General features: G+C 47.8%; 1 protein-coding gene across 2 annotated transcripts; it reads right to left on the reverse strand.

Annotated features, from left to right (window-relative positions):
- Positions 1-1,746: 1,746 nt before the first annotated feature.
- On the reverse strand, positions 1,747-27,923 carry DHX40 (DEAH-box helicase 40). Of its 2 annotated transcripts, XM_028708317.2 has the most exons (18): positions 27,818-27,923; positions 26,484-26,685; positions 25,882-26,027; positions 25,258-25,377; positions 23,933-24,163; positions 21,316-21,382; positions 20,003-20,134; positions 19,685-19,784; positions 18,528-18,614; positions 16,727-16,909; positions 16,507-16,587; positions 14,678-14,835; positions 12,630-12,744; positions 11,310-11,418; positions 8,071-8,165; positions 6,689-6,758; positions 4,382-4,610; positions 1,747-2,847 (listed from the first exon to the last, which is right to left on the reverse strand). In XM_028708317.2, the coding sequence occupies exons 2-18, from the start codon at positions 26,665-26,667 to the stop codon at positions 2,708-2,710; spliced, it is 2,247 nt and encodes a 748-aa protein (XP_028564150.2). In that variant the 5' UTR covers positions 26,668-26,685; positions 27,818-27,923; the 3' UTR covers positions 1,747-2,707. The 2 variants fall into 2 exon arrangements, with proteins under 2 accessions (XP_028564150.2, XP_028564151.2); XM_028708318.2 differs by lacking the exon at positions 25,258-25,377.

A 27,923-nucleotide genomic window follows, 5' to 3' on the forward strand; every position in this document is an offset into this window, starting at 1 on the left:
AATTTCTCCCCTCCCTAGGATTTGTCCCATTTTGTAAATGTCAGCCACCCAATTAGCCAAGAGAGATACTCCTTGACTCCAGGCAATCAGGAAATGACTATTGCAATCCCCAAGGTTTTGCCCACCCATGGTTGGGCCTGGGATGTTTTTGAGGCTTACTGTTACCTTCCAATACATTGCTCCTAAACAAGCAGTGTGAGAGGAGAGCCATTTCTCAAAAGACTTCCATGACAGCCTTATCTACTTTAATCCAATGGCATGCCATTGTAAAAATAGAAAACTGTGGATGAAAATAGATTAACCGGGAGGTGGAATTGCTCTGTTCCCGCCCCCCTCCCAAAGCCAGCATAGATCTCCTGAAATGTATGAACCCCTTCAAAGAACTTACCAGGGATTTTTTTTGGGGGGAGGGGTTGTAATTAAATAGATATATTGAACCACGACTATTACGCTGCAAATGTTTAAGCATTACAAGTGTGGACCTGTGCTGTAACAAACGGTTGCAGTGTGGGGCGCTTTGGTTCAAGGCTCCCCCCATCTAATGTTTCCCACCCAATGAGAACATGCCAGAGCTGGGCAGCAGGCACAAATTCAGTAAATAAATAACATTACAGCCTGGATTTTTTAAAAATAAATTTATTCGGGCAGAAGCTTTATGAACCAGTCTCCTCCAGGTATGTTTGTTAGGATTGGGTCCAATGGTAGCTTTGGGCTAATGGAAGCTGCTCTGCAGGTGCAAAGGAGGTCAGTGTTGATTTCTGCAAATCCCTCCTATCCAATGCAACGTGCATACATCCCGCCCCCTGCAGGAGCCTAGTGCATAAAGGTAAAGGGACCCCTGACCATTAGGTCCAGTCGTGGCCAACTCTGGGGTTGCCGCGCTCATCTCACTTTATAGGCCGAGGGAGCCGGCGTACAGCTTCCAGGTCATGTGGCCAGCATGACTAAGACACTTCTGGCGAACCAGAGCAGCGCACGGAAACGCCGTTTACCTTCCCGCCGGAGCGGTACCTATTTATCTACTTGCACTTTGATGTGCTTTCGAACTGCTAGGTGGGCAGGAGCAGGGACCGAGCAACGGGAGCTCACCCCGTCGTGGGGATTCGAACCGCCGACCTTCTGATCGGCAAGTCCTAGGCTCTGGTTTAACCCACAGCGCCACCCACATCCTAGTGCATAGTATATAGTATAGAGAAGAACCTTGGGGCTGGGGGCCAAATGTGGTCCTCCACATCTCTTTCTGGCCCTTGGGACTCTCCCCAAGCCATACTCCTGACCAGTCCCTGCTTTTCATCCTCCTTGAGTATTCTTGCCCGGCTAGAATGTGTCTGAACTGTGACAATGGCTCTTCCTTGCTTGGAGGATTGAAGAAACTGGCCTGCTGTTGTACAAAAGTTTGCATTTGTTGCTCCACCCACTTTTGCTTCTGGCCCTGCAGAACCCTGGCATCTGGCCCTCGGAAGATGGTGCAGCAAGGAATATAGCCCGTCATTTCCCCAAGGAAATCCAGCAGAGCCTCTCCTTATGTTCTTAAAAAGGCCACACAAAGGAATGGCACAGACTAACCATGATGGTGGGCTGCACAAACACACGCCCTTGCTATAGGTAACCCTGCAGAAAAATGGAAGACAATGGGGACCAGTATCTTTAACTCAACTTGAAGGTCCAAAAGGAGGAATAGCAGATCCATCCAAGATTGATATCAACCCTGAAGATTCATTGCACACACACATACACTCAAAAAACTCAATTTTAGCTGTCAGATCTTTATAACAAAGGTACAAAAAACATTTCTTACTCAACAAAAGGGGTGGTTATTTTACAACCAAGAATACACAAACACACACACACACACACACACACACACACACACGTATATACAATATCACAATGAATATATTCTTTCAAAGGCTGAAGCTTTATAACTTCTTGCTTGAACAGTTCACCCAATGTGAGTGTGCGTTTTTAGGAAAAGGTTGCAATGTCATAGGCCACTTTCCAAGCCCAATACCAATAGATGAAGAGTGCTTGGAAGCAGCACAGGTAAGAACCATAAATATTTTTAATGCACTCGTTTTTAAAAGGTGGCTCCCCGCCAGGGTTTTGTCAAGTGGCCTTCTCTTCTGATCGCAGAACAACGCCAACAGTTTGATCAATTTTGACATGGAAAACTGTCAAGTGGCTTTTGCGGCGGGGGGGGGGGGGATCCTTGCAAAAAAGACAAAGAGGAGGAGGGCACATGAGAGAGGGAAGTGTGGAAGTCCCTGTATGAGAGAGGAAGGTTTGTGTGTGGTGTAGGAGAGACAACAGAAGTCGGGGGCTGAAGTGTAGTTGCCTCCTTAAAAGATAACTGATTTGCCCTCAACACCTTCAGAGGGGTCTCGCCCATGACACGGCAACCACCACAGCACGCTTGCAGGCGTTTGCAAGCGTTTCTGACCTAGGAGCAGACATGGCATCCTCTCGGCCTCCACGGCAGCCCGCTGGGACTCTCTAACTAGAGCTGTCCCTTTGTGGCTGGTCCTTATATACACAGTGATGTAGCTCCACCCACCTGAGGTATCAGGTGACAGCTTGGGCTCCCCTGGGTCCTACTTTCCCACCGTCTCCATTCCCCCAGCTGTGTAAATTCAGGTAAAACAAGTGTACATTGTGGGTGGCAGGGACGGAGGAGTGCTGCCGGTTCAAGTAAGCCGCCGTTTCTAGGTTAGCTCGTTTCCTTGGAAGAGGTATTTAATTCCTGCATTCTCTGCTGCTTCCTTTCTAAGAACCGTGCCCGAGCATCACTTATGGATTGGTTATCGTTCCTCTTCTCCATGTTCTTTGCAGACTTGTCTGTCGCTTTTTCTAAAAGGGAAGGGGGGAAACCACACACTGGAAATTAATATTGCAAAATGAAGGATTTCTACTACTACTACTATCATTTATAAATTTATATACTGATTATGTGCCAATACGGCTTCTGTGCTGTTTACCACTATAAAATCAATCCATAATTAAACTGCACAATAGCATTAAAACATCCTAAATTAAAAAATGATTCTTTTCACTGTATATGTTAAAAAAAAAAGTAAAAATTAAAACAACAAGATCACCAGCTCACTTAAACAGGTGTGTTTTGAGGATCCGGCGGAATGCCAATAATGATAGGGCCACTCATATACCAGCAGGGAGGGCATCTCACAACTCCGGTGGGGAAAAAACGCCTCTCTGTTACTACAAGCTGATAATCATAAGGCCAAGGCAGAACTAACAGGGTTAGAGAACATTTCTCAGCCCAAGAGTCACATTCCCTTTTGGGAGATGCTCTGTCCATGCACTTCAGCCTTTCCCAAATTAAAAACATAAAATAAAACTACCAACGAAAAGGGGTGATTGGTTATTTCTGCCTGGGGACAACTTTCTCTCCAGCTTTGGTTACCGTGAACCATGCAACAAACTACAGGCACAACAGATGAAAGATTGTCTATCCAGTCCGGTTTCAAAATCCAAAATGCCAGCCCTGGGCTCCTTTGGAAGGAAGGGATATCTATCTAATAAATACATGAAGTAGCCAATAAGATTTAAACAAAAGAGCAGCACAGAACATCATTGCAAGGGGAGGGAGAAGAGCCACTCAGCCAAGCGTCTGGCCAAAGGGGTGCATTGTAACCAATCATCGAAAGGCACAGGAAAACAAGAAGCAAACTAATAATAATAATACTAATAAATTTATTTATACCCTGCCTTCCCTGTCCAGAGTCAGGCTCAGGGCGGCTAAAACCAGTAAAATTACAGTAAAAACATAATAGGGGGGGGGGGACCAATTTAAAATACAGGTTAAAATGCAATTTAAAATGCAGCCTCATTTCAAAAGTAGCCCATAGATCAAAACCATAAGGGGAGGGAAACAGAAGGGTCAGACTGAGTCCAAACCAAAGGCCAGGCGGAACAGCTCTGTCTTGCAGGCCCTGCGGAAAGATGCCAAGTCCCGCAGGGCCCTAGTCTCTTGTGACAGAGCGTTCCACCAAGTCGGGGCCAGTACTGAAAAGGCCCTGGTCCTAGTTGAGACCAATCTAAGCACCTTGCGACTTGGGACCTCCAAAATGTTGTCATTTGTGGACCTTAAGGTCCTCCACGGGGCATACCAGGAGAGGCGGTCCCGTAGGTACGTGGGTCCTATCCTGAGTCAGACCCTGGTCCATCCAGCTCAGTAACGTCTACACTGACTAGCAGTTGCTCTCTGCAGTTTCAAACAGAGGCCTCACCCTGGCCCCACCTCATGCCTTTTGCTTGCAAGCCAGATACTCTGATACCGATTGCACAAGATGCAACTTTGGAGAGGATGCCATTCCACTCCACCGCCTGGGGCCACCACAGAGGAGGCCTTGTTTGAGCTTACCATTCCGCTTCTCGAGGTCCTCCTTGTTCCTCCATTTGGCCATCTCCTCCTCCGTCACCTCCTCCCGGGCCATGCTGCTCAGCTCGTAAGCGTCAATCTTGTGCAGCCGGGGCAGCAGGTCCTGAACCCACTCGTAGCGGACCGGACACACCATCCTGACGTAAACCTTGGAGGTCACGAGGACATCATGGAAGAGGATCCATTCCAGCTGGGCTTCCTGATCACGGAGCTGTGGGAGACATGTGTGCTTTCCAAGTTATCAGAAATACTTCGTACAAGAGGAGCTTCCTTTCAGGAAGGAGATGGTCATCGATGGCCACTAGCTATGATGGCTATGCTCTGCCCCAAGTTCTTCCTGAGCTACATCGCCCATCATTCCTGATCCCTGACACAGCTGGCTGGGGCTGATGGGAGCTGGAATGCAGCAAGTTCTGGGGGAAGTCTTTCTCCCCCTCTCAAAATAACAGAACCCAAACAGGGCCATCTGAACGCCCAAAGTTTCAGGAAGGCAAAAGGAAGCAGTTCTTCGCATACCTGATGGAGCATCTCCACCCCCATCGTTCTACCTGGACACTGAGGTCCAGCGCCAAGGGCCTTCTGGGGAGAAGCCAAGTTACAGGGAACCAGGCAGAGGGCCTTCTCAGTAGTGGCAGACTTTTCGACGACATCTGAAGGGAGCCCTGTTTAGGGAAGCTTTTAATGTTTGATGGACTACTGTATTTTAATATTTTGTTGGGAGTCTCCCGGAGTGGCTGGGGAAACCCAGCCAGATGGGCAGGATATAAATAGTAATAAAATAATAATAATAATAATAATAATAATAATAATAATAATAATAATAATAATAATAGTTGTTATTATTGTTGTTGTTGTTGTTGTTATAAACTAAAACAGTGGAATTGACTCCTGCAGGAGGGCAGGGATAGCACACCGATTTGGATGGCTTTAGAAGAGGATTGTACAAATTCACCGAGGACAAGGCTATCAATGGCTACTAACCACAATGGCTCTGCTCTGCTGCCATGGCTGGAGTTGGTAATGTTTCTGAATGCCAGCTGCTGGAAAGCACAGGAGGGGAGAGTTGCTCTTTTGCTCAGATCCTGCCTGTGGCCTTCCCAAAGGCATCTGGTTGACCACTGTGAGAACAGGATGCTAGCACAGATGGGCCACTGGCCTGATCCTGCAGGCTCATCTCATGTTCTTAAAGAAATGTAAAGGTAAAGGGACCCCTGACCATTAGGTCCAGTCGCAGACGACTCTGGGATTGCGGCACTCATCTCGCTTTACTGGCCGAGGGAGCCGGCGTACAGCTCAGGTCATGTGGCCAGCATGACTAAGCCACTTCTGGCGAAACCAGAGCAGCATTCGGAAATGCCGTTTACCTTCCCGCCGGAGCGGTACCTATTTATCTACTTGCACTTTGACGTGCTTTCGAACTGCTAGGTTGGCAGGAGTAGGGACTGAGCAACAGGAGCTCACCCAGTCGCGGGGATTCGAACCGCCGACCTTCTGATCGGCAAGTCCGATCAGAGCGCCACCCGCGTCGCTCTTTAAAGAAAGGTACACCCCGGTAAAAACTGCAGAGTTAAGCATGTACTGCACTGGCAGTTTCCCGACTTCCTGTCTTAAGGGAAATCCTTGTTATATCCACCTAGCTATCAAGGAACCCCTGTGCGTCTGGCCACAGGACCCCTGCCTGCATGATGAACGACACTGCCATAGCTCAGTGGAAGAACACCTGCTTTGCCTGCAGAAGGTCCCAGGTTCAATCCCTGGTGCCCCAAGGTAGGTGGGCAAGAGACCCCTTGTCTGAAACCCTGGAGAGTTTGCTGTCGGTCAGGTCTGACTCAGTGAAAAGCTAAATAATAATAATAATAAATTTTATTTATACCGCGGCCTCACCGGCCAGAGCCAGGCTCAGGGCAGCTAACAACAGTAAAATTACAGTCAAAACATAATAGGGGAAAAGAAAAAGGAAAAAACCAATTTAAAATACAGGTTATAAGGTGTAAGTTGCCTCGTGCCACATCAGACCACTGGTCCACCCGGGTCAGTATTGTCTCCCTTGACTGGCAATGGCTCTCTGGGGGTGTCAGGCAGGAAAACATTCCCAGCCCTGCCCAGGGATGCAATTGGGGACTGAACCTGGGACCTTTCTCTTGAAAAGACTATTTACCTATACCATCAAATAAAGCCAGGAATGCAGAGAATCTGCTTGGCTGGGCTTTCTTCTTTATCTAAAGAAAGGTTCAACCATTCCATTCCCCCCCCCTCCCCAGCAATTATTAACAGAGGGGGGGATCTTACGGCGGACGAAGGGTGAATGTAGACGGTGCTCCCGTGGCCGTCCATGGTACAGAACGACTTGCCTATGGATCTAAGGGCAAAAAACGCAAGAAGAGGTTAACGCAGACTTTCCAAAAACCAGCCCGATAGTCTTTGACTTGGGACTTTTGTCATTTTAACCTCTGTGCAACTGTACTCATTCTACAAGTTTTATGTAGCTTTGTTTCCCCCTCTTTTATTTTTCCATCTGCTGTTATAATTGTCCTATCTGTTTTATTTACACTACAAAATGAATCACAGAGTTGGAAGGGACCCTGAGGATCATCTAGTCCAACCCCCTGCAATGCTCAGCTAGGTTAGAGCGTGGTGCTGATAATGCCAAGGTTGCCGGTTTGATCCCCGTATGGGACAGCGGCATATTCTATAACCATAGAATCGTCTCTTCCAAATCTACAATTCTACGACTCTATGAGCTTGTAGTCTTAACCTCCAATAACATGCTTATTGACAGAGCACCGCAGCCCTATAAGCCAGTGAACTCCCTTTACACAGTCTCCACTCAAAAACATCACAGAGCCTTTACTCTGGTATGTTTAAATGTCCTTCCATCAGCAGTTCTGGAGGGGAGGTTCCAAAAGAACTTCCCTGTCGTCAACGTAAGGTAAAAGTAAAGGACCCCTAGACGGTTAAAGTCCAGTCGAGTTCGACTATGGGGTGCAGCGCTCATCTCCGCTGACAGACAGCTTTTATGAGTCGTGTGGCCAGCATGACGAAACCACTTCTGGTGCATGGAACACCGTGACAAGTGCCAGAGCACACAGAAAGGCCGTTTACCTTCCTGCCGCAGCGACACCTATTTATCTACCTACGCTGGTATGCTTTCGAACTTCAGGAGCTGGGACAAAGCAACAGGAATTCACCCCATTGCACGGATTCAAAATGCCGACCTTCTGATCGGCAAGCCCAAGAGGCTCAGTGGTTTAAACCACAGCACCACTCCTTTTCCCCATTAATGTAAATGTCCTTGTGAATCTAGAGAAGTAGAAATGGTAACTCATGTCCTTGTGTGTCATTCTTTTTATCATGACACAGGTAAGATTTTTACTGAAAATCCTTTTACGGAAATTCCCAGGATCATCATGAGCATTTTCTACATTTTTGCTCCTTTCGGATAAGAATGTACCCAGGGGGAGTGAAACATTGTGCAGCTGCGTGCAAAATTCAACTAATTTCAGCAAACTTAAAATCTCGTTTTCCATGCCTGGCGTCCTATAGTACTACACAGTTATTAGTAATTTTATGGCTATAGTTCTGCTTGCCATTATTTTCTGCAATTGTACATAATTTATTTCTGGATATTGGTAATTGACCGTAATAAGGAGATTGATTGTTGAACTCCTTACCTCCTGGCGATATTGGCAAAATAACCTGCACAGAGACATCTTCTCAGGATCTCATTCCTGGAGCCGTCAAAATGCTCTCTTGGAAAGTCTGGCAGCTAAAGAGAGAGAGAGAACCAAAAACTGCCTTACTCAATCCAATGGAAGGTCATTCTACTCCATGGTGAGCCAACATGGAGTCCTCCAACTCCCATCAGCCCCAGCCAGCCTGGTCAACCACCAGGGCTCATGGGAGCTGTAGTCCATCAGCAGCTGGAGGGTGCCATGTTTGCTACGCTTGTTCCAGGTCAATCCTCAATTATTTATTTTTATTTATTCATTTAAGAAGTTTATATCCTCCCCCTTCCACCCAAAGGCATCCCAGGCGGCAAACCCACAAGAAAGCTAAGCCATCTTTAAAACATCCCCGAAACAAGTCCAAGGCACATGCAGACTGGGAAAGATCTCTGCTTAAAAGCCGTGTTGGAAGAGGAAAGTCTTCAGCTGGCACCAAAAAGACAACAGAGATGGCGTCTGTCTAATATTTAAAGGGGAGGAAACTCCAAAATAACACCAAAGGCCTGCTTCATATTTTGTGCGGAGTGAATCTCCTGATGGGATGGTATTTTCAGGAGGCGCAGTCATCGACTGGGCATATAAGGGGACGAGACAATCTTGCAGGTATCCTGACCTCAAGCTGCGCAGGGCTTAGTATACCCAAACCAGGTAGCTGCAAGCTAGTGCCAGCCAGATTCCTCAGTCCACCCTCCATGGGCCAATTTTGACAGTAAGTAAAGAGAACAAGAGATAGTAAAATAAAATAAAAAGGTCTAAGTTCAATGAGGCTTGCATTAGCAGCTCTTGAAAGTAAGGAGCGGGGAACCTAAACGACAGCTGTGAAATCTCTGGTGTATGAAACACTAAATTTGTGTTTTGGAATGACTGTTTTAGCAGGCAAAACCGAAGACAATCAGGAGTTTATTAAGTCAGGGAAGGGTGCCAAACATGAGCTTTGAAATAAAAACATTTAAGGTCTTATATATATATATATAATAAACGTTCATAAATATACCAAGCAAACACGTACATAAATATATAAACCACAGGTCTGAAGCAGCACAGGAAAACAGCCCTGAAACCATTTTGACTCCCAAACTGACCAAATGATTTCTCTGCAAGGTCAAGGAAAATGGAAAAGCCTCCCCATTGTCTTTTCATTCACAAATCCTGTCTTAAGGGTATGTCTGTGTATGAATAGGGTGAGTCTGTGACCTGGCTCAGGAACTAAGTACCGTAATTTTCGCTCCATAACACGCACTTTTTTGCTCCTAGAAAGTAAGGGAAAATGCCTGTGCGTGTTATGGGGCGAATGCACTGGACCGGAGCCATGGCTGCCGTCAGTTAAGCGAAGCGGGAGCCGCTTGCGACCTATGGAGGAGCCGGGGAGGAGGGAGGGAAGGAGAGGCATGGCAGCAAAGCAGGCAGCAGCCACTTACACGGGAGGAGGGATAGACGGGAGCCATAGCGAGCCGGAAGGAGGCAGGCAATTCAAAGCCAGCAGGTGCTTTTAAAAGCGTTGCGTAGCCAGCAACAGCTGCTGCAGCCTCAGCTAGCAAAGGTCTGCGCGCTCTCTAAACGGAGCAATGAGGCTGCGCGCCGGGGACAGGAGGGCATGGGATGAGGGAGAGGGGGAAATTACGTGTCCCCAGCGTCTCAGCTGATCCGCTGGCTCCTTCAGTGCGCTGGAGACAGGAGGGCACGGGATGAGGGAGAGGGGGAAATGCATGTCTCCCAGCGTCTCCCCTGATTCGCTGGCTGCTTGAGCGCGCTGGGGACAGGAGGGCACGGGATGAGGGAGAGGGGGAAATGCATGTCTCCCAGCGTCTCCCCTAATCCGCTGGCTGCTTGAGCGCGCTGGGGACAGGAGGGCACGGGATGAGGGAGAGGGGGAAATTACGCAGAATAGACTGGATAGGTTTGAGCACATGAGCAGGACTTGGATTGCAGGGGATTCGCCATTAGCTGTGTAAAGCAGCAAAGAGGGAGAGAAGAGAAGGAGCAAAGCGGGAGAGGAGAGGAGCTGCTTACACTGCTGTAAGCGGCTGCTGTCCGGTTGGCTCCTTTAAAGCAACAGTGCTCTTTCCGTCCCTCCTCCCCGCTCAGCTCGCGGAAAAGCTCCTTCTCCATGAGCAGCTCCTTCTCCACACACCCCACGCGAGCTCTTTCTCCCCTTAAACCCCTCGCCTGCATTATTAGAAGCATCCTTCTTCACACACCCCACGCGTGCTCCTTGTCCCTTGAGTGCTTTTCCTTCCCTCCCCACTTAAAACGTGGTTACAAAGCACGGATCCACATGGATCCTCAGGATTTTTGAATTGGGCTACCCCAAACTCACCATCAGATCACATGTCTGTGGCCACAGCATGAAGCACAAAAATCATACATCCACTGTTTCGTTTATAATTTTTTTTCTTGTTTTCCTCCTCTAAAAACTACATGCGTGTTATGGTCTGGTGCGTGTAATAGAGCGAAAAATACGGTATTTATCATTACCAAAGACTGGCCAGGCTCCCCAGGGTATCCAATCAAGTAAGCATTAACAAGTACCCTGCCAGACAGGAGGTAAAGAACACACTCAGATTTCTGTTGCAGACCACCCTTTCTGTGATGTAGGTATGATGTTTCTGGGGGTGGTCTTGGACTCCAGGGCGGGCAATTTAAAATGTCTATATAAGGGTAGGTACACCTGGGTTCTGGGTCCTTCTCCTCTCCTGCGTGTGAGGGAGTACCCTGTTGCAACAGATCAATAAAGATCAAGCTTACTAGCTGCTTTGCTTCTCAATATTCTCTGGTTGGCCTCTGTTATCTTCTCCTACCAATAGGGAACCTATGTAAGGACTCTATATGGGCTCTTGTGTCCCCCATAAGGGAATAAGGGCAGATTTTCATTTATTAATGCTTTAAGAAGCGTAACAGTCGTGCAGGATCAGGCCAAACGCCCATCTGGTCCAACACACTCTTCTCACTGTGCCAAGGGGAAATCTGCAAGCAGGAATCTTGACAGCAGCCGCTGAGAGCCTCCATGAATTTGTCTAACCCTCTTAAAGCCATTCAAGTTGGGGGCCATCGCTGCCTACTGTGGGAGCGACTTCCACAGTGCTAACTGTGCACAGCTCCTTGGGAAAACCTCCCAAGGTCCCCTGCGGAACACTGCCCCCCCCCCCGCCACGTCCCAAGACCCCCACCCCCCAATGTAGACCCACCTGCTTCAGCTTGCTGGTGATCTCCCAGAGCTGCCCTTCCACACTGAACGCCATCTTCAGTGCTCTCCAGTGGACCCAGTTATCCCGGCACCAAGCCGAAGGGGACTTGCTAAGCCAGAGGGAAATAAGCGAGATCAGCAAAAGCTGTTGTTTTAAATGGAACGTGGGGAGCTGCTTTCTGCAAAGCAAGATTCCAGTCCTCAAGGTTCCGAATTAAAGGCTGGTTTAATAAGAAAGGAAGCCGCCTTATACAAAGTTTATCTAGCTCAGTACTGTCTACACTGACTAGCAGTCTCTTCCCTACCAGGTGCCAGGATGTTTTCCTGGACAGAAGATGTAGTAACGTGTGCGAGGAAATTAACATGTGTTCCTTCACCCTCTTTTCCTTCTGGCCCTGCTCACTGTTGACATCTGGCCCCTGCAATGTTGCCCAGAAGGGAATGTGGCCCCCAGGTTGGGCAAAGGCCCCACACCCCTAATATGTACCCCTCGAAACCTTGAACTCAACCCTACTTACAACCCTCTGGCCATCTGCTATTCTGGCACAAGAGGAAAATTCTTCCGGATATTGCTGGACTACAACACCCATCGTCCTGGACCCAATAGTCGCACCAACAGGGGCTGATGGGAGTTGTAGTCTGACAACACCTGGAAGGTGTGATAGGAATTTTGAGGTCTTAGATATATGGTAATGTTCATAACCGCACGTACATAGATCAGCACAGGAAGACCGACCTGGAACCATTTTGATTCCTAAATTGAACAAATGTTTTCTCTGCAAGGTCAAAGTGGGAAACCTCCCCATTGTCTCTTTCCTCACAAATCCTGTTTTAAGGGTATGTCTGTGTTTGAATAGGGTGTGAGCCTGTGACCTGGCCCAGAAACTAAGTATTTATCACTACAAAAGACTGGCCAGGCTCCCCAGGCAATCCAGTCAAGTAACCTGCCAGACAGGAGATGAACAACGACAGGAGAAAAACAACGTTCAAATTTCTGTTTTAGACTGCCTTTTCTGTGATGTAGGTGTGATGTATCTGAGGGGTGGTCTTAGGTTACACCCCTTCTGTGATGTATGTATGATGTTTCTGGGGGTGGTCTTGATCTACAGGGTGGAAATTTCAAAAGTCTTTATAAGGCCTTGCACACCATTTTTCTGGGTTCCTCCTCCGCTCCTGCGGGTGAGGGGAGTGCCCTGTTGCAACAGATCAATAAAGATCAGGCTTACTAGCTGCTTTGCTTCTCAATATTTTCTGGTTGGCCTCTGTTATTTTCTCATACCAATAGGGGAAAGGGCAATTTTTTGTTTACAGCACTGGGTACCTTGCTTTGCACTGTTCGAAGACATTCAGGAGAGTCGCAAAGTCGTTGCATCCTCCCGCTTGCAAAGACAGCTCTTGGTGTCGGAGCTCAGCTTCTTTCTGAGCCTCAGGATCACCTAAGGAAATACGGTGACAAATGTAAGGTAGTCTTTCTTATGTTTATCCAGGATGGGAATAAGATGGAGATAGTAGCCAGGTTTCTGCAGCACGCAGTGAGGATTCCTGAGTGTTACACGAGTGTTAGATGCAGATTTTGCTGAGTGATTTCATTGTACAGAACCTTATTGTAATCTTGTTTATAGGCCAATAAAGCTTTGAGAATTTGAGAAGTTGGATGAAGTTGGGCATCAATTCCTTTTATTCCAAATTTTCCAGTGCAATCTAATGCTTTTTGGGTACTTGCGGGCTTCTATCATCATTTCCTGGATCAGGTGCAACAGGAAACAATGGTTGAGTAACCCAGGAAGACTTTTTAATTATTATTATTATCACTAGACATCTGAAAAAGGTCCGAGACAAAAGCTTAGCAGAACCTGTCACGAGAATTAGCAGTGGGGAAAACTGTGCCTCTGGGCATAGGCAGACTGTTTTCCCAGTCACTGTTCAGTTGCTACAGCCCAGCTTGTGGCTAGGGAAAGGGGCTAGCTGTGAAGGCACAGGGCAGGTTTTCAAGTTTGGTTTTTTAAAGCGGGCACAGATAAATGATTAAGCAGCCCCCCACCCGCAGCAGATCCCTTTCAAAGGCACCGCTAGCATGCACTGCTTTTGACTGCTGAGCCAAAGAAACCCAAAGTTAATGTGTTACAGAGATTACCCGGCACCACCAGCGAATGTGGGGAGGTCCATCAAAGGACCTTTGTCCTCTAAGAACAATCATTCCTATTCAAGCATCACTCCCCAGCCCAGCCCTTTGCCTATTTTTTTTTTTTCCGTTTCCACAGCCGTTACAGGCCTCTGCCATAGCACAGAAAACAGATATTTCCCTCAGGGCTTCTCAGTCTAACCTACCTCGCAGGGTTGTTGTGGGGACTAAATAAGGAGGGAAACACGGGTGCCACCTTGAGCTATCAGGTGTTGTTGACTCAAGTAGGACCTTCCACTCTCACAGACACAGCCCTTTTCTGTTTTCTTTCTCCATCTGATACTTAACATTCCATGCCTACTAAACATGCTCAGATTGGGCTAGGATTTTGGGGTGGGGTGTGGGCTCCTTGTCTTTTGTTTTAATAAAAGCCTTTTGGACTTCCATAATCCCAAGAATTTCCCTGAGCACACTATTATTAGTTAAATAATAATTTATTTATACCCCAGCCATCTGAGTGGCTCCCAACAGAATATTAATGATGATGATGATGATAATTAATAATAATAATAATACTAAAGCAATCAAACATCAAACATTAAAAACTTCCCTAAGCGGGGCTGCCTTCAGGTGTCTTCTAAAAGTCAGATAGTTGTTTATTTCCTTGACATCTGATGGGAGGGCATTCCACAGGGCAGGCGCCACCACTGAGAAGGCCCTCTGCTTGGTTCACTGTGGTTTCACTTCTCGCAGTGAGGGAACCGCCAGAAGGCCCTCGGAGCTGGACCTCAGTGTCCGGGCTGGACGATGGGGGGGAGGAGACGCTCCTTCAGGTATACTGAGCCGAGGTCGTTTAGGGCTTCAGAGGCCAGCACCAACACTTGTGTTCAGAAACATATTGGGATCCAATGTAGGTCTTTCAGGACCGGTGCTATATGTTCTCTTGAGAAACCCTCTTGCTCTCAACTGCTGTTGGCACTCAACACAGAAGTTCGCTATTAGGAGGGTGCCTTTTTAAATTTTTTAATTTGCAAGGCTAGATAGAAGTCACGTTTTCTTGATGCACAAAAATGTGGGCTACCTAGATGCACAAACTTATCATTATCATCATGATCCAGAGTATAACAACCTCGGCTAAGGCCTCCGCAAGGAATGATCCTACCCTAAAAGGACAGTCTTCAGGGGAGGAAATGTGTGTTCTCTGGCTCCACAGCTGCCAACAGCGGCCACCCCTTCTCCCGTCCTACCTGGTCGAATGAACACTTTTTCCACTGACAGCATGGCTGCGATTGGAAGCATCAAGTCTTCGCAGCCTAGAGAGGCAGCCTTTATGACAGCACAAGTCAGGTTCGGAGGCAGGGGGAACCGCACCATGAACTCCCCCAGTTTGGTCACGTAGCCTCTCCTAAATTTTGGGAAGAGAGAGAAGAGGGGTGGCAGGGGAAAAAGGAATGAGGGTTAATCTGCAAATCTGGTTATCCTTCCGTTAGCCAAACATTAAGCCCAAGGCGTGTGATCCCATTTCACAAAGTGACATCAGAGCCGTCACGTGACCCACTGCATAAAGTAGCAAAATGACATCAGAGAAGTCAAAGCTCCGCCCACTTCTAGCAGACACAACCTAGCAGACACATACTGTCTATCAGGGCCTCCTATCTTTTTACACCTGAGAGCACATTTGTATTTTTTGTTAAGAGGGGGATTTTCCACTGGTGGCAGATGACAGAGACTGTGACACCATGAGACTGGTGTAAAACCAAATTAAATAAAGGTTTATTGTTGTTGTTGCTGTTTAGTCGTTTAGTCGTGTCCGACTCTTCGTGACCTCATGGACCAGAGCACGCCAGGCACCTCTGTTCTCCACTACCTCCCGCAGTTTGGTCAAACTCATGCTGGTAACCTCAAAAACACTATCCAACCATCTCATCCTCTGTCGCCCCCTTCTCCTTGTGCCCTCCATCTTTCCCAGCATCAGGGTCTTCTCCAGGGAGTCTTCTCTTCTCATGAGGTGGCCAAAGTATTGGAGCCTCAGCTTCATGATCTGTCCTTCCAGTGAGCACTCAGGGCTGATTTCCTTCAGAATGGATAGGTTTGATCTTCTTGCAGTCCATGGGACTCTCAAGAGTCTTCTCCAGCACCATAATTGTTGTTTATTACAAAACAACAAACAGCAAAGCTTGTGGGTGTTTTTTTCTGCAGGCAGAGTTCAAACTGCAGCTTTTCTCCTTCTGTAGTCATGACCAGCTGCAACCAATCTGCCCAAAGCTCCCATAAACAGTTCTTAAAGGTACAAACATATTTACTGTTTCTATGCAGAATGATTCCCAACATTTTTGAGCAAGTGCACCACTCCCTCTGGTCATTTCTCACCCGCCCCCCCACTCCTCCAGATCCCAATCCCAACCCACACACAACCCACCCGCATCCCAACACACACACAATTCGCTTCACCAAGAGATCTGGGTAACAGTCATCAGATTCAGCAAAATGAAACCGAGCTGTGAAAAGTGCATTGGAGCTGAAAGAGGAAGTGGGAAAGAGAGCCACTCTTCCAACTTCCTCCTTCACCTCTATGAACTATTCAAAAGAGAAAAGTAACCACACTCACCACCCCACAACTAAAGGGACACCTGAGCAGGGTGGGGGGGCCCAGAGGCTTCCTGGGTGGCAGAGGCAGACTTCACAGGTGTTATTGCACCATCCAGGTGGCCCCTGTATAAAATATGCTCTGCTTTAATCTGCTGTTGTTGTAATAATAATAATAATTTATTATTTATACCCCGCCCATCTGGCTGGGTTTCCCCAGCCACTCTGGGCGGCTCCCAACAGATAAATATTTTTATTGATTCTTAATTTCAAGCCACACAGGGAATAAGAGCTTAGTAGTTTTTTCAAAAAGAAGAAGAAAATATCAGCTGATGGCTGTAATATGAGATGTTCCAGTAAATAGTTCTATGTGTCAATGGAGAGTGAAAGCCGGCAATCTCTTGTTTTTACCGATTTGTAAGGTGCATGGGAGGTAAACATAATTTAAGAAAATGACAGGGAAAGTAAATGTACAGTTGCTTAAACTTACCGGTCAATAGCGCTGCATTGATAAAGCTCCTTGAGAGCTTCCAGAATACGTCTCTCTTCCGGGCGATCCAAATAAGGAAACCTAAACAGAAAATAGGGGGAATCGAGTCACCAAAGGTTGCGGGATTCCTTAAAAAGAAGTGAAGCAACAAGATCGCCAACCCTCTTCCCTTCCCCAACCCCGCAACTCCCCGTTCAGCTCATTGGGCAGGATGGGCTACCTGATGACATCGTGGATAGCAAGGCACTTCAAGGTCAGGATGACAGAGGTCAAGCTGGTCCGCCTGATCTCTGGAACCATGTGGTCAGGCATACACTGCTCCCAGAATTCCTTGCTGTACACCCGGTAGCACTTCCCAGAAGATGTCCGTCCGGCTCGGCCAGCTCGCTGCAATGCTTCGCTCCTGAAAAGAGGATCATTAACGAACGATTATCAGCATATTGGCGGCTAACTAAATAACTAAATAGGCTTCAAATATGTGAAAGACCACGTCCTTCCCCACAAGTGTTAAGCTCAGCAGAGGGGGCCTCTTGGCAGCAACAGAAAATTATTGTTTTGACTGCAGTTAACGCACAGCCGAGGGACGCGGGTGGCGCTGTGGGTTAAACCACTGAGCCTAGGACTTGCCGATCAGAAGGTTGGCGGTTCGAATAACCACGACGGGGTGAGCTCCCGTTGCTCAGTCCCTGCTCCTGCCAACCTAGCAGTTCAAAAGCACGTCAAAGTGCAAGTAGATAAATAGGTACCTCTCCAGTGGGAAGGTAAACGGCGTTTCCATGCGCTGCTCTGGTTTGCCAGAAGCGGCTTAGTCATGCTAGCCACATGACCCGGAAGCTGTACGCTGGCTCCCTTGGCCAATAAAGCGAGATGAGCGCCGCAACCCCAGAGTCGGCTACGACTGGACTTAATGATCAGGGGTCCCTTTACCTTTTACGCACAGCCCCACACTACTTCAAAGAACAGAATTTGGAAAGAGAGAAAACAAGAGGGTTCCCTTTCCGTGTAAAACATGGGTAGGCAAACTAAGGCCCGGGGGCCAGATCCTGTCCAATTGCCTTCTAAATCCGGCCCACGGACAGTCCAGGAATTAGCATGTTTTTACATGAGTAGAATGTGTGCTTTTATTTAGAATGCGTCTCTGGGTTATTTATGGGCTTAGGAATTCGTTCATTCCCCCCCAAATATATAGTCCAGCCCCCCACAAGGTCTAAGGGACAGTGGACCGGCCCCCTGCTGAAAAAGTTTGCTGACCCCTGGTGTAAAACAGGGTCCCCTCCTTGGCCGAGGGTTTTAAGCAAAGGATGAGCAGGTGTCTGGCAGGGGCTCAGCAGTTGCAAGATTCCTGCCACTGACCAGAGGGTTGGATTGCATGACCTCAGAGATCCCTTCCGAAATTCTACAAAGCCAGGATAAAATGGAATGCAAGTCAAATGAACAGAGTTATATGTGTGATGTTAAATTAGTAACTAGCAGCAACATATCCAGCATTGCTTGAGAAGTCTAAAAAACTCATTTTAAAAAATCAAGGCAGTTGTAAAATCAGGGGTTAAGATCAGCACAGTTTCGAAAGGTTCCCATCCACCGGGCCCCCTGCTTAGCTTTGCAAACGTGCTGGCAGTTTTACCGCCGCACGAAAATTTTGATCATGGTACCTTAAGAGGTGTGTCTAAATGCATAGTTAGCAGACCCACAACTTTCCAAAATATATAACACATACAAATATATAATAATATGTTGGTAATAATAGTTACTACCAACTAAAAACCTGAACCTGAATTTGCTTATTTCCTCCGCCCTCCCCACCCATTTTCCTTTCGTGCCGTGCCTTTTTAGATTGTAAGCCTGCAGGGGCTATCTTTAAAAAGATGGCTCTGGGAGCCTTCCTTTTGGCTGAAGAGCAGAATTATAACAAATAAATTATTATTAGCTGTAGCAGCCTGTGGAGAAATGACAGGTTTTATAAGAAATGCTGTTTCCTCTAAAATGGGGGGGGACAAACCCCCCCAGTACCTCAAACTTACTTGGAAATGGGGACAACCTCCAACGTGTCCAAGCCCACTCTCGGGTTGTGGTTTAACTGCTTCACAAACCCGCTGTCCACCACGTACCTTAAAGAGAAGCTCAAATGTGATCCATACATTCAACCATCACAGGAGGCCTAATTTCACATCGGACCCTTAAACCAGCAGTGGGGCACCTTTTGTGGCCTGAAGCCCACATTCCCTCGTTGGCCTGCTTTTTGGGGTGGAGCCACATGTCACTAGTGGGTGGAGTCAGAGGCGATCCGAGAAACAGAAGCGACTCTTAATTCTGTGCAGTAGGGACCTATCTGTACCATATACATCTAAAGAGCTATCCTGCCACTTTAAACTGCCATGGCTTCTTCCCCCAAAGAATCCTGGGAGCTGTAGTTTGTTGAGGGCGTCAAGAGTTGTTAGGAGACCCCATCCCAGGGTGGTTTAACAATCAATCCCTCTTCCCTGGGAACTCTGTATTTATTTACTTGCAAATTTATAACCAGGGACGCGGGTGGCGCTGTGGGTTAAACCACAGAGCCTAGGACTTGCCGATCAGAAGGTCGGCGGTTCGAATCCCCGTGATGGCGTGAGCTCCTGTTGCTCAGTCCCTGCTCCTGCCAACCTAGCAGTTCGAAAGTACATCAAAGTGCAAGTAGATAAATAGGTACCACTCCGGCAGGAAGGTAAACGGCATTTCCGTGCGCTGTTCTGGTTCGCCAGAAGTGGCTTAGTCATGCTGGCCACATGACCTCGGAAGCTGTACGCCGGCTCCCTCGGCCAATAAAGCGAGATGAGCGCCGCAACCCCAGAGTCGGTCACAACTGGACCTAATGGTCAGGGATCCCTTTACCTTTACTTTTAAATTTATAACCCATGCTTTCGTAAAATGCGACAGCCAGTGTGGTTAAGAGTCCTGGGCTAGGGGTCTGAATCCCCACTTAGGCATGAACTTCACTGAGAGAACTTGGGCCAGTCATGGTCTCTCAGCATAACCTACCTCACAGGGTTGTTATGTGAAAAAAATGGTGAAGGAAGAATCATGTGAGCTCGTAAGGGGGCGGAATTAGTTTTGGCCTGTCATACATATCCAAGTCACCCATCCCTCTGTTCTCAGGCCTCTGACTCATTCTCCTGGTCAAAAAATACCCCGAACAGCTAACCTGATTCCATCAATTGTCAGAGAAGTTGCAGCAATATTTGTGGCCACCACACACTTTCGGATTCCTGGAGGAGGAGGGAGGAATATTCTCCTTTGTTGATCTGGGGGGGAAGAGTTGTAGAGACCTTGAAATAGACCTAGTTCTTCAAATGGGGTCATGGGGAGGAGAAATGAGGCTGTGCCTTTTTGCCCAGTCAACCTGGGTTTCAGCAAGGCACTGCCTGGACAGCTCTGAGTCCTAAAGACTAGCGACTTGGTTTTTTGGCTGGCTGGTTTGTAATGAAAGTTGAGGTTCTCACAAAGCAGAACTCAGACTCACCTGTTGGCATGGAGCCATATAATGGCAATATCAGCAAGCCTTCAACAGAGCGATCCCTTACATCGAATTGGTAATCGATGGACTCTGCCTTTTGGAAAAGCAACTCGCAGGTTTTCTCAATCTCGGATTGGCCTAAAAACAAAAAGAGAAACAAGGAGGTCTTTTATGGGAGGGGGCAGAGGGAAGGCTCCCAAATTGCAAGCCTGTTTTCTAAAAAATTGTCCAGCTTTAGCCAGGTTCTGCTCTGCGTTTGGAGCTACAGGGAACCAGGCAGAGGGCCTTCTCGGTAGTGGTGCCCGCTCTGTGGAACGCCCTATCAGATGTCAAGGAAATAAGCAACTACAGTGGTACCTTGGGTTAAGTACTTAATTCGTTCCAGAGGTCCGTTCTTAACCTGAAACTGTTCTTAACCTGAAGAACCACTTTAGCTAATGGAGCCTCCCGCTGCTGCCGCCGCACCACCAGATCACAATTTCTGTTCTCATCCTGAAGCAAAGTTCTTAACCCGAGGTACTATTTCTGGGTTAACGGAGTCTGTAACCTGAAGCGTCTGTAACCCGAGGTACCACTGTATCCAACTTTTAAAAGACATCTGAAGGCAGCCCTGTTTAGGGAAGTTTTTAATGTTTAATTCTGTATTGTGTTTTTAATATTTGATTGGGAGCTGCCCAGAGTGGCTGGGGAAACCCAGCCAGATGGGTGGGAATAAATAAATTATTATTATTATTATTATTATTATTATTATTATTATTATTATTATTATATACACTCACTGCTGAAAAGCAAGGGGCTCCATATGCATTGACACCCCACTGGCTTCTGAAGATGCACTTGTTTAAGCAGACACTCCCCTTGATCCCCTCACCTGGAGTCACCTGTTTTAATTCCTGTGCTGTTCTTTACAGGATAATTTTATTGTGTATTTTAAATATGGATGTTTATATCTGAATGCCTGTGTAATGGGGTTTGTTTGGGGGTTTTTTTGCATGTTGCAAGCTGCTTATTTTTAGTCCTTTTCAGCATTAAGCTGTGCATGCTAATCAATAATGGGCTGTATTCCACACTAATCAAACTCAAGAGGAGACCCATTGAAATTGATTGACTAATGGAGGAAAATCTGCTTCCATGAGTCTACTCCGAGAAAAACTTAAGTCAGCTACAACGCAATAATATAAATAATAAAATTATAATATTCTGCTGCAGAGTGCAAAACCCAGGTCACTCAAGAGAACCCAATGCACTCATCGTCTGACGAGAGCCTGATATCGTGATTTCACCATCAAAAGCGGTTATTCTGCATGGGAAATGCTCACCTGTTAGAAAAACCAGGATGTCTCCGGCTGAGCCGCTCAAGTGGATATCCAAGGTGACTTTTACAGTCTGAAACAAGCAACATTAATAAGATTAGGACTGGCTGAAAATAGATCCCCCTTTTCATGCAAAGCGTTTCCCTTCACACACACATGTACTCACAGACTTCCTCTGCTGTAAAAACCAATGTGGGGAAAGCTACACTTTGCCACCTGAGGCTTCAGGCTATGGGCAACCCATGCTTCCTTCACAGGCTCAGAAATGCTCTCCAGCAGCCTGGGGGAGCCCACAGACCCAACAGGAGCTGCTGAGAATTCAAAACGTGTTCCTAGCTGTATAAGCTCCACCCCTTGATCTGCATAGCCCCACCCCCAAGTTCTATTTTTCAGCCACACCCCATCATAACTTAGAAGAGAAGGAGAAATAATCCATTCATTGACACTTCAGAAGTCCTGGGAGGCATCTTGCATTCACCAAGGGCACATTCACACATCTACAGCTCTTTAAAAAGGTATAGGGATCCCTGACCATCAGGTCCAGTCGCGGACGACGCTGGGGTTGCGGTGCTCATCTCGCTTTACTGGCCAAGGGAGCTGGCATACAGCTTCTGGGTCATGTGGCCAGCATGACTAAGCCACTTCTGGCGAACCAGAGCAGCGCACGGAAGCGCCGTTTACTTTCCCGCCCGAGCGGTACCTATTTATCTACTTGCACTTTGACGTGCTTTCAAACTGCTAGGTTGGCAGGAGCAGGGACCAAGCAACGGGAGCTCACCCCGTAGCGGGGATTTGAACCGCCGACCTTCTGATCGGCAAGCCCAAGGCTCAGTGGTTTAACTCGCAGCGCCACCTGCGTCCCAAGAGTCATAGCTTTCCCCAAATAATTTTGGGAGCTGTAATTTGTTAAGGGTGCTGAAAGTTGTTGTTGTTGTTGTTGTTGTTTAGTTGTTTAGTCGTGTCCGACTCTTCGTGACCCCCTGGACCAGAGCACGCCAGGCACTCCTGTCTTCCACTGCCTCCCGCAGTTTGGTCAAACTCATGCTGGTAGATTCGAGAACACTGTCCAACCATCTCGTCCTCTGTCGTCCCCTTCTCCTTGTGCCCTCCATCTTTCCCAACATCAGGGTCTTTTCCAGGGAGTCTTCTCTTCTCATGATGTGGCCAAAGTATTGGAAAGTTGAAAGTTGTTAGGAAACCCCTATTCCCCGCATAGTGCTACAATTTTATTTATTATCATTATTTATTAAGTTCCCATAGTGGTTTAACAACCAATCCCTCTTCACAGAGAACTCTGGGAATTGTAGCTCTGTGAGGGGCATAAAGAGCCTCCTAACAACTCCCAGCACCCTTAGCAAACTACAGCTCCCAGAATCCTTTAGGAGAAACCATAACTTTTAAAAGTGGTATCAGAGTGTTTTAGATATACCAAGCCAGTGCAGGAGATGGCGATATGCCTTTGTAGGTCTAGCCATTTTCCTTGGTGACCCCGTGGAGGACCATAATGCAGTGGTAAAACACTGAAAAGTTTAAAAGGTTAAAAAGAAGGTTTTAAAAATCCTTAGAATAAAGATTAAAACTTGTATAGGTAAACACTGAGAATGGCTGTTGAGTTCCCTTTGAAACTGATTTACAATTCTTGAGTCCCCAGAAAATAAAACAACACTAAAAAGGGCCTTGCCCCCTGATAAATTAGATAGCGGCTGAACCAATACCACCACTATCACACAGAAAGAAAAACAAACAAACCCCAGTTAAACCATTAAAAGAGCCTGCAGAGCTCAGCCAAGAACGACCTTTCTCGACGCCACCTTGGCTGGCAGTCCAGAGGCCCATAATGAAGAAAATGATGATTAGATGTGATTTTAATCCACTTCCAGAAAAGATTAACAGGCAAGGTGGGAGCAGCCAGAGGTTGTTAAGGCATTGGAAAGGTGCTTTCCTCACCAGAACTGAACACAGGAAACAGCCATACCAGGTCAGAAAACAGCTCCATTTTGCCCAAGGTTGTCTACACTGCCTGCCAGTGGCCCTCCAGGCTTTCAGAAAGCAGGATGTCCCCAGCCCCTACCTGGAGAGGCTGGGGTTGAACTTGGGACCTTTCCGCAAGCGAGGCCGGCGCTGCTTACTGCTGAGCCACAAACCTTCCCAATACTACCAGCAAGCACCGTATTTTTCGCTCTATAGGACGCACTTTTCCCCCTCCAAAAATTAAGGGGAAATGTGTGTGTGTCCTATGGAGCGAATGAATGCAGGCTCCTTGGCTTCAGCGATAGCAACGCGAAGCCTCCAAAGCGCAGAGGGAGCGCTCCCTCCAGGCTTCAGGGATAGCTGCCTGAAGCCTTTGGAGCGCAGCAGGACCTCGCGCTGCGCTCCAAAGGCTTCGGGTTCCTTTTGCTGAAGCCGGGAGAGCAAGACTCTCCTGGCTTCAGCAGAGAGGGAGAGCTGCGCAGCGCCCCGTCAGCAAAGCGGGAGGAGAAATGGAAGGGGCTCCGTTTCTCCTGCCACTTCGCTGAAGGAGCGCTGAGCAGAGAGGGGGAGAACTTTTTTTTCTTGTTCTCCCCCTCTAAAACAAGGTGCGTCCTATGGTCAGGTGTGTCCTATAAAGCGAAAAATACGTTACCTCTGTAACATACGCAGAGCCGTCAGCATCCCTCGGGCCCACCAGACCACAGAACCTCTCCTCCACCGGATAGTTCCTTCCAGGAATGTCCACCACCGGGCAGTGATTGAAGAATTCAGAGAACTTGTCCGTGTCCAGTGTGGCCGACATCACCACCACTTTCAAGGGCCTTTTTCTCTCCTGCGGCTTCTTCCCTTGAAACATTTGCTTCAGCAGGCCAAACAGGATATCCTGGAAGCGGGAGGGGAGCCAAGCATCTAGTCATCATTAAATTCCCAGGGATGAAATAAGAGGGTCTTCCAAGCCTTCTTCCACCCAGACACACAAAAAACCCACAGCCTGCTGCATCAGGCCAATGGCCCCATCTAGTCCAGCATCCTGTTCTCACAGTGGCCAACCATTTGTTCACAGGGAACCCTCAAGCAGGAATCGAGCACAACAGCACTCTCTACCCTCATGTGGGCTCCAGTAAGTGGCATTTGGAAGCACTGCTGCCTCCAGCCGTAAAGGCAGAACATAGCTATTGTGGCTAGTAGCCACCGATAGCTTTTGCCTCCGTGAATTTGTCCAGTCGGCTTTTAAAACCATCCAAGTTGGTGGACATCACTGTCTCCTGGGGAAGCGAGTTCCACAGTTTAACAGCACTACATGAAGAAGCAATTTATTTTCCTCTATCCTGAATCTTTCATCTGCATTGGATGTCCACGAGTTCTACAGGGAACCAGGCTGAGGGCCTTCTCGGTGGTGGCGCCTGCCCTGTGGAAATCCTCCCACCAGATGTCAAAGAGAACAACAACTACCAGACTTTTAGAAGACATCTGAAGGCAGCCCTCTTTAGGGAAGCGTTTAATGTTTGATGCATTACTGTATTTTAATATTTTGTTGGAAGCCACCCAGAGTGGCTGGGGAAGCCCAGCCAGATGGGCGGAGTATAAATAATAAATTATTATTATTATTATTATTATTACGACTACTACTACTACTACTACTACTGCTACTGTTAGGGAGAAAAACTTTTCTCTAGCCACACTCTCCATGCATAATTTTACAAACGCCTATCATGCTTGCCTTTTCCCCAATCTAAAAAACCCCAAATGCTTTCACCTTTCTCCCTAGGGGGGTTGCTCCCTCCCTTGGATCATTTTGGGTGCCATTTTCAGGCCCTTTCCCAACTCTACAATGTCCTTTTTTGGAGGTGCAGCATCCAGAACTGTACACAGTGTCCCAAACTGTACACTTGCTTCCCCTGCCTAGTCTCCTGAAGGCGATTTCTAGGCAACCAAGCGAGCATCTCTTTATAAGCCCATTCTGGCTTAGTTACCCACCGTGCTCAGACTCCGCTCGTGAGCTTCGTCAAGAATGACGATGCTGTATTTGGTGAGATGTGGATCTGCCAGTATCTGCCGCAAGAAGCAGCCGTCCGTCATGTATCGGATGGAAGTATCCTGTGCGGTTTCAAGATCAGGCATTTGGTTAGAGCACATGTGGAGAACCTTTCTCAACTCGAGGGCCGCATCGCTTCTGGGGGCACCGCATGCCAGTAGAAGGCGGGGCCAGAGGCAAAAGTGGGCGGAGCAACAAATGTACACAGTTGTCAGGGCCTGGCTGGATGCCGAAGCATAGGGATCCCCTAGCGAAGCCACAGAGGAAGAAGGCTTGGACCCAGAAGATTGGTGGTGGGACACAGAAGAAAGATCAGAAGAGGGAGAAAACTAGAGGGTGGAAGACACAGAAGGCTTGAAGAAGAGCCTGAGGCAGGGAGGCCTCCAAGGACATGACTGGGTGCAGAGGGACACACTTGCAGCTCAGAATCTGAAGAAGTGGACAGACACTACGACAGCTTCACAACAGCTTCCTGATCCCTCTGCCTTGAGCTCCCCTCCCCCTTTGACTCAGAGGTGGCGGGGGATACAAGATAAAAGTTTGATAAGACTGATTCTGACTCGTACCTCCGAGACACATTCATCAAAGCGAACCTGATACCCCACAATGCTCCCTAAAGGGCAGTCCATCTCCTCCGCCACCCTCTGAGCCACGGACGTGGCAGCCACTCGCCGCGGTTGTGTCACGCCAATCGCCCCGTGCTTGGCAAAACCTACAAAAGGGAGCAGAAGGACTTATGAAGTTGCACAGGAAGAGGAAAGAGACTGATTAACAACCCCTTTTTAAAAAAAAACCAGAAGTTCATGATTTTATTTGGGATAAAGGACACAGAACCCTCTTGACAGAGAGACATGTGTAATCCATATTTTGCTCTATAACTCCCATTGGTTCCAGGAGGCACAGCCATGCTGCCTGGGGCTAATGGAATTCGTACAGTGGTGCCTTGCAAGACGAAATTAATCCGTTCCGCGAGTCTCTTCGTCTTGCGGTTTTTTCGTCTTGCGAAGCACGGCTATTAGCAGCTTAGCGGTTTAGCGGCTATTAGCGGCTTAGCGAGTTTTTCGTCTTGTGAGGCATTCGTCTTGCGGAGCACCACTGTATTCCAAAATGCAATAAAGGAAAAGAAATATAGTCACTGCTTTTACCACATAGAAAAATATATGGTTACCTTCTTCATATAAGTATTTTGGAAGCTGGGTGGTTTTACCACTGCCTGTTTCGCCCGTCACTACAATAAATGAGTTATCTCGAACGGCCTCAACTAATTTCTTCCGGTATCTGCAGATTGGCAGAGAGGCAAAGCCCAGATCATCTCTCCTTTCTCCTTGGTGCAATTTGGATTTTCGTTTCATCTGTACAACACAGCAGGGCTAAAGAGAGAGATATAAACACGCCATGATCAACGATGCAACTCCAGATGTCACCTGAAGGCCACAATTCTAAACAGACTTATTTGGGAGTAAGTCCCACTGAGCACAGGAGTACTGAGAGCTGTTTGTTTGTTTGTTTGTTTGTTTGTTTGTTTGTTTGTTGTTTATTACATTTATATCCCACCTTTCCTCCACAGAGCTCAAGCATGCTGAGTGGGGAAGTGGCACCTGCTAGATGTGTTTGTCAACAAGCTCAGAATCAGCTCAGTAAAAAAGAAAAAAGGGAGGCAGCCCTACACACAACCTCTAGCAGGAAGTGGCCTGATACAAATAGTTCACCAGAAGCAATGAGGAACTCACAACCCTCCAGATCTTAAAAGGTAAAGGGACCCCTGACCATTAGGCGACACTCATCTCGCTTTATTGGCCGAAGGAGCCGGCATACAGCTTCCGGGTCATGTGGCCAGCATGACTAAGCCGCTTCTGGCGAACCAGAGCGGCGCACGGAAACGCCGTTTAACTTCCCGCCGGAGCAGTACCTATTTATCTACTTGCACTTTCACGTGCTTTCGAACTGCTAGGTTGGCAGGAGCAGGGACCGAGCAACGGGAGCTCACCCCATCGCAGGGATTCAAACCGCCGACCCTCTGATCGGCAAGTCCTAGGCTCTGTGGTTTAACCCACAGCACCACCCGCGCCCCCCCAGATCTTACTGAGCTACAATTCCTTTCCCCCTCGGCCACTGACCATGCTGGCTGAGGCTGATGGGAGCTGGAGTCCAGCAACATCTGGAGCACCGCAGCTTCCTCACGCCTGCTCTGACTGGCAGCGGTTGCCTTAAGAGTCTCAGCTCGAGAAAGTCTGTCCCAGCCACGTCCGACCTGATCCGTGTTTTTTTTTAAAAAGTCAGATATTGAACCTGAGACTTTTAATAATTGCAATAACCCGCCCTTCACCATAAGGTCCCAGGGCGGATTACACAATATTGACAACAGTTTTAAATCACAAAAGGTGGCTCCTAAATATAGAACATCTCCAGTGTTCTATATTCAGCAAAAGCCCCCCTTCCCATACCATTGAAGGGGGGGGAGAAACAGGAGCCCCCCCCTTCTCCCTCCCTGAGCACACACACCTTCTGCAGGTAGAAAACCACGTGGCCCGGCTGGAGGCGACTCTTCCCCCCTTGTTTTTCCTCTCCCAACTCAAAAGCAGCAGGGAAGCGGCGCGCGCCTATGACG

This window comes from Podarcis muralis, chromosome 15, assembly GCF_964188315.1.
Source record: "Podarcis muralis chromosome 15, rPodMur119.hap1.1, whole genome shotgun sequence".
Classification (NCBI taxonomy): Eukaryota; Metazoa; Chordata; class Lepidosauria; order Squamata; family Lacertidae; genus Podarcis; species Podarcis muralis.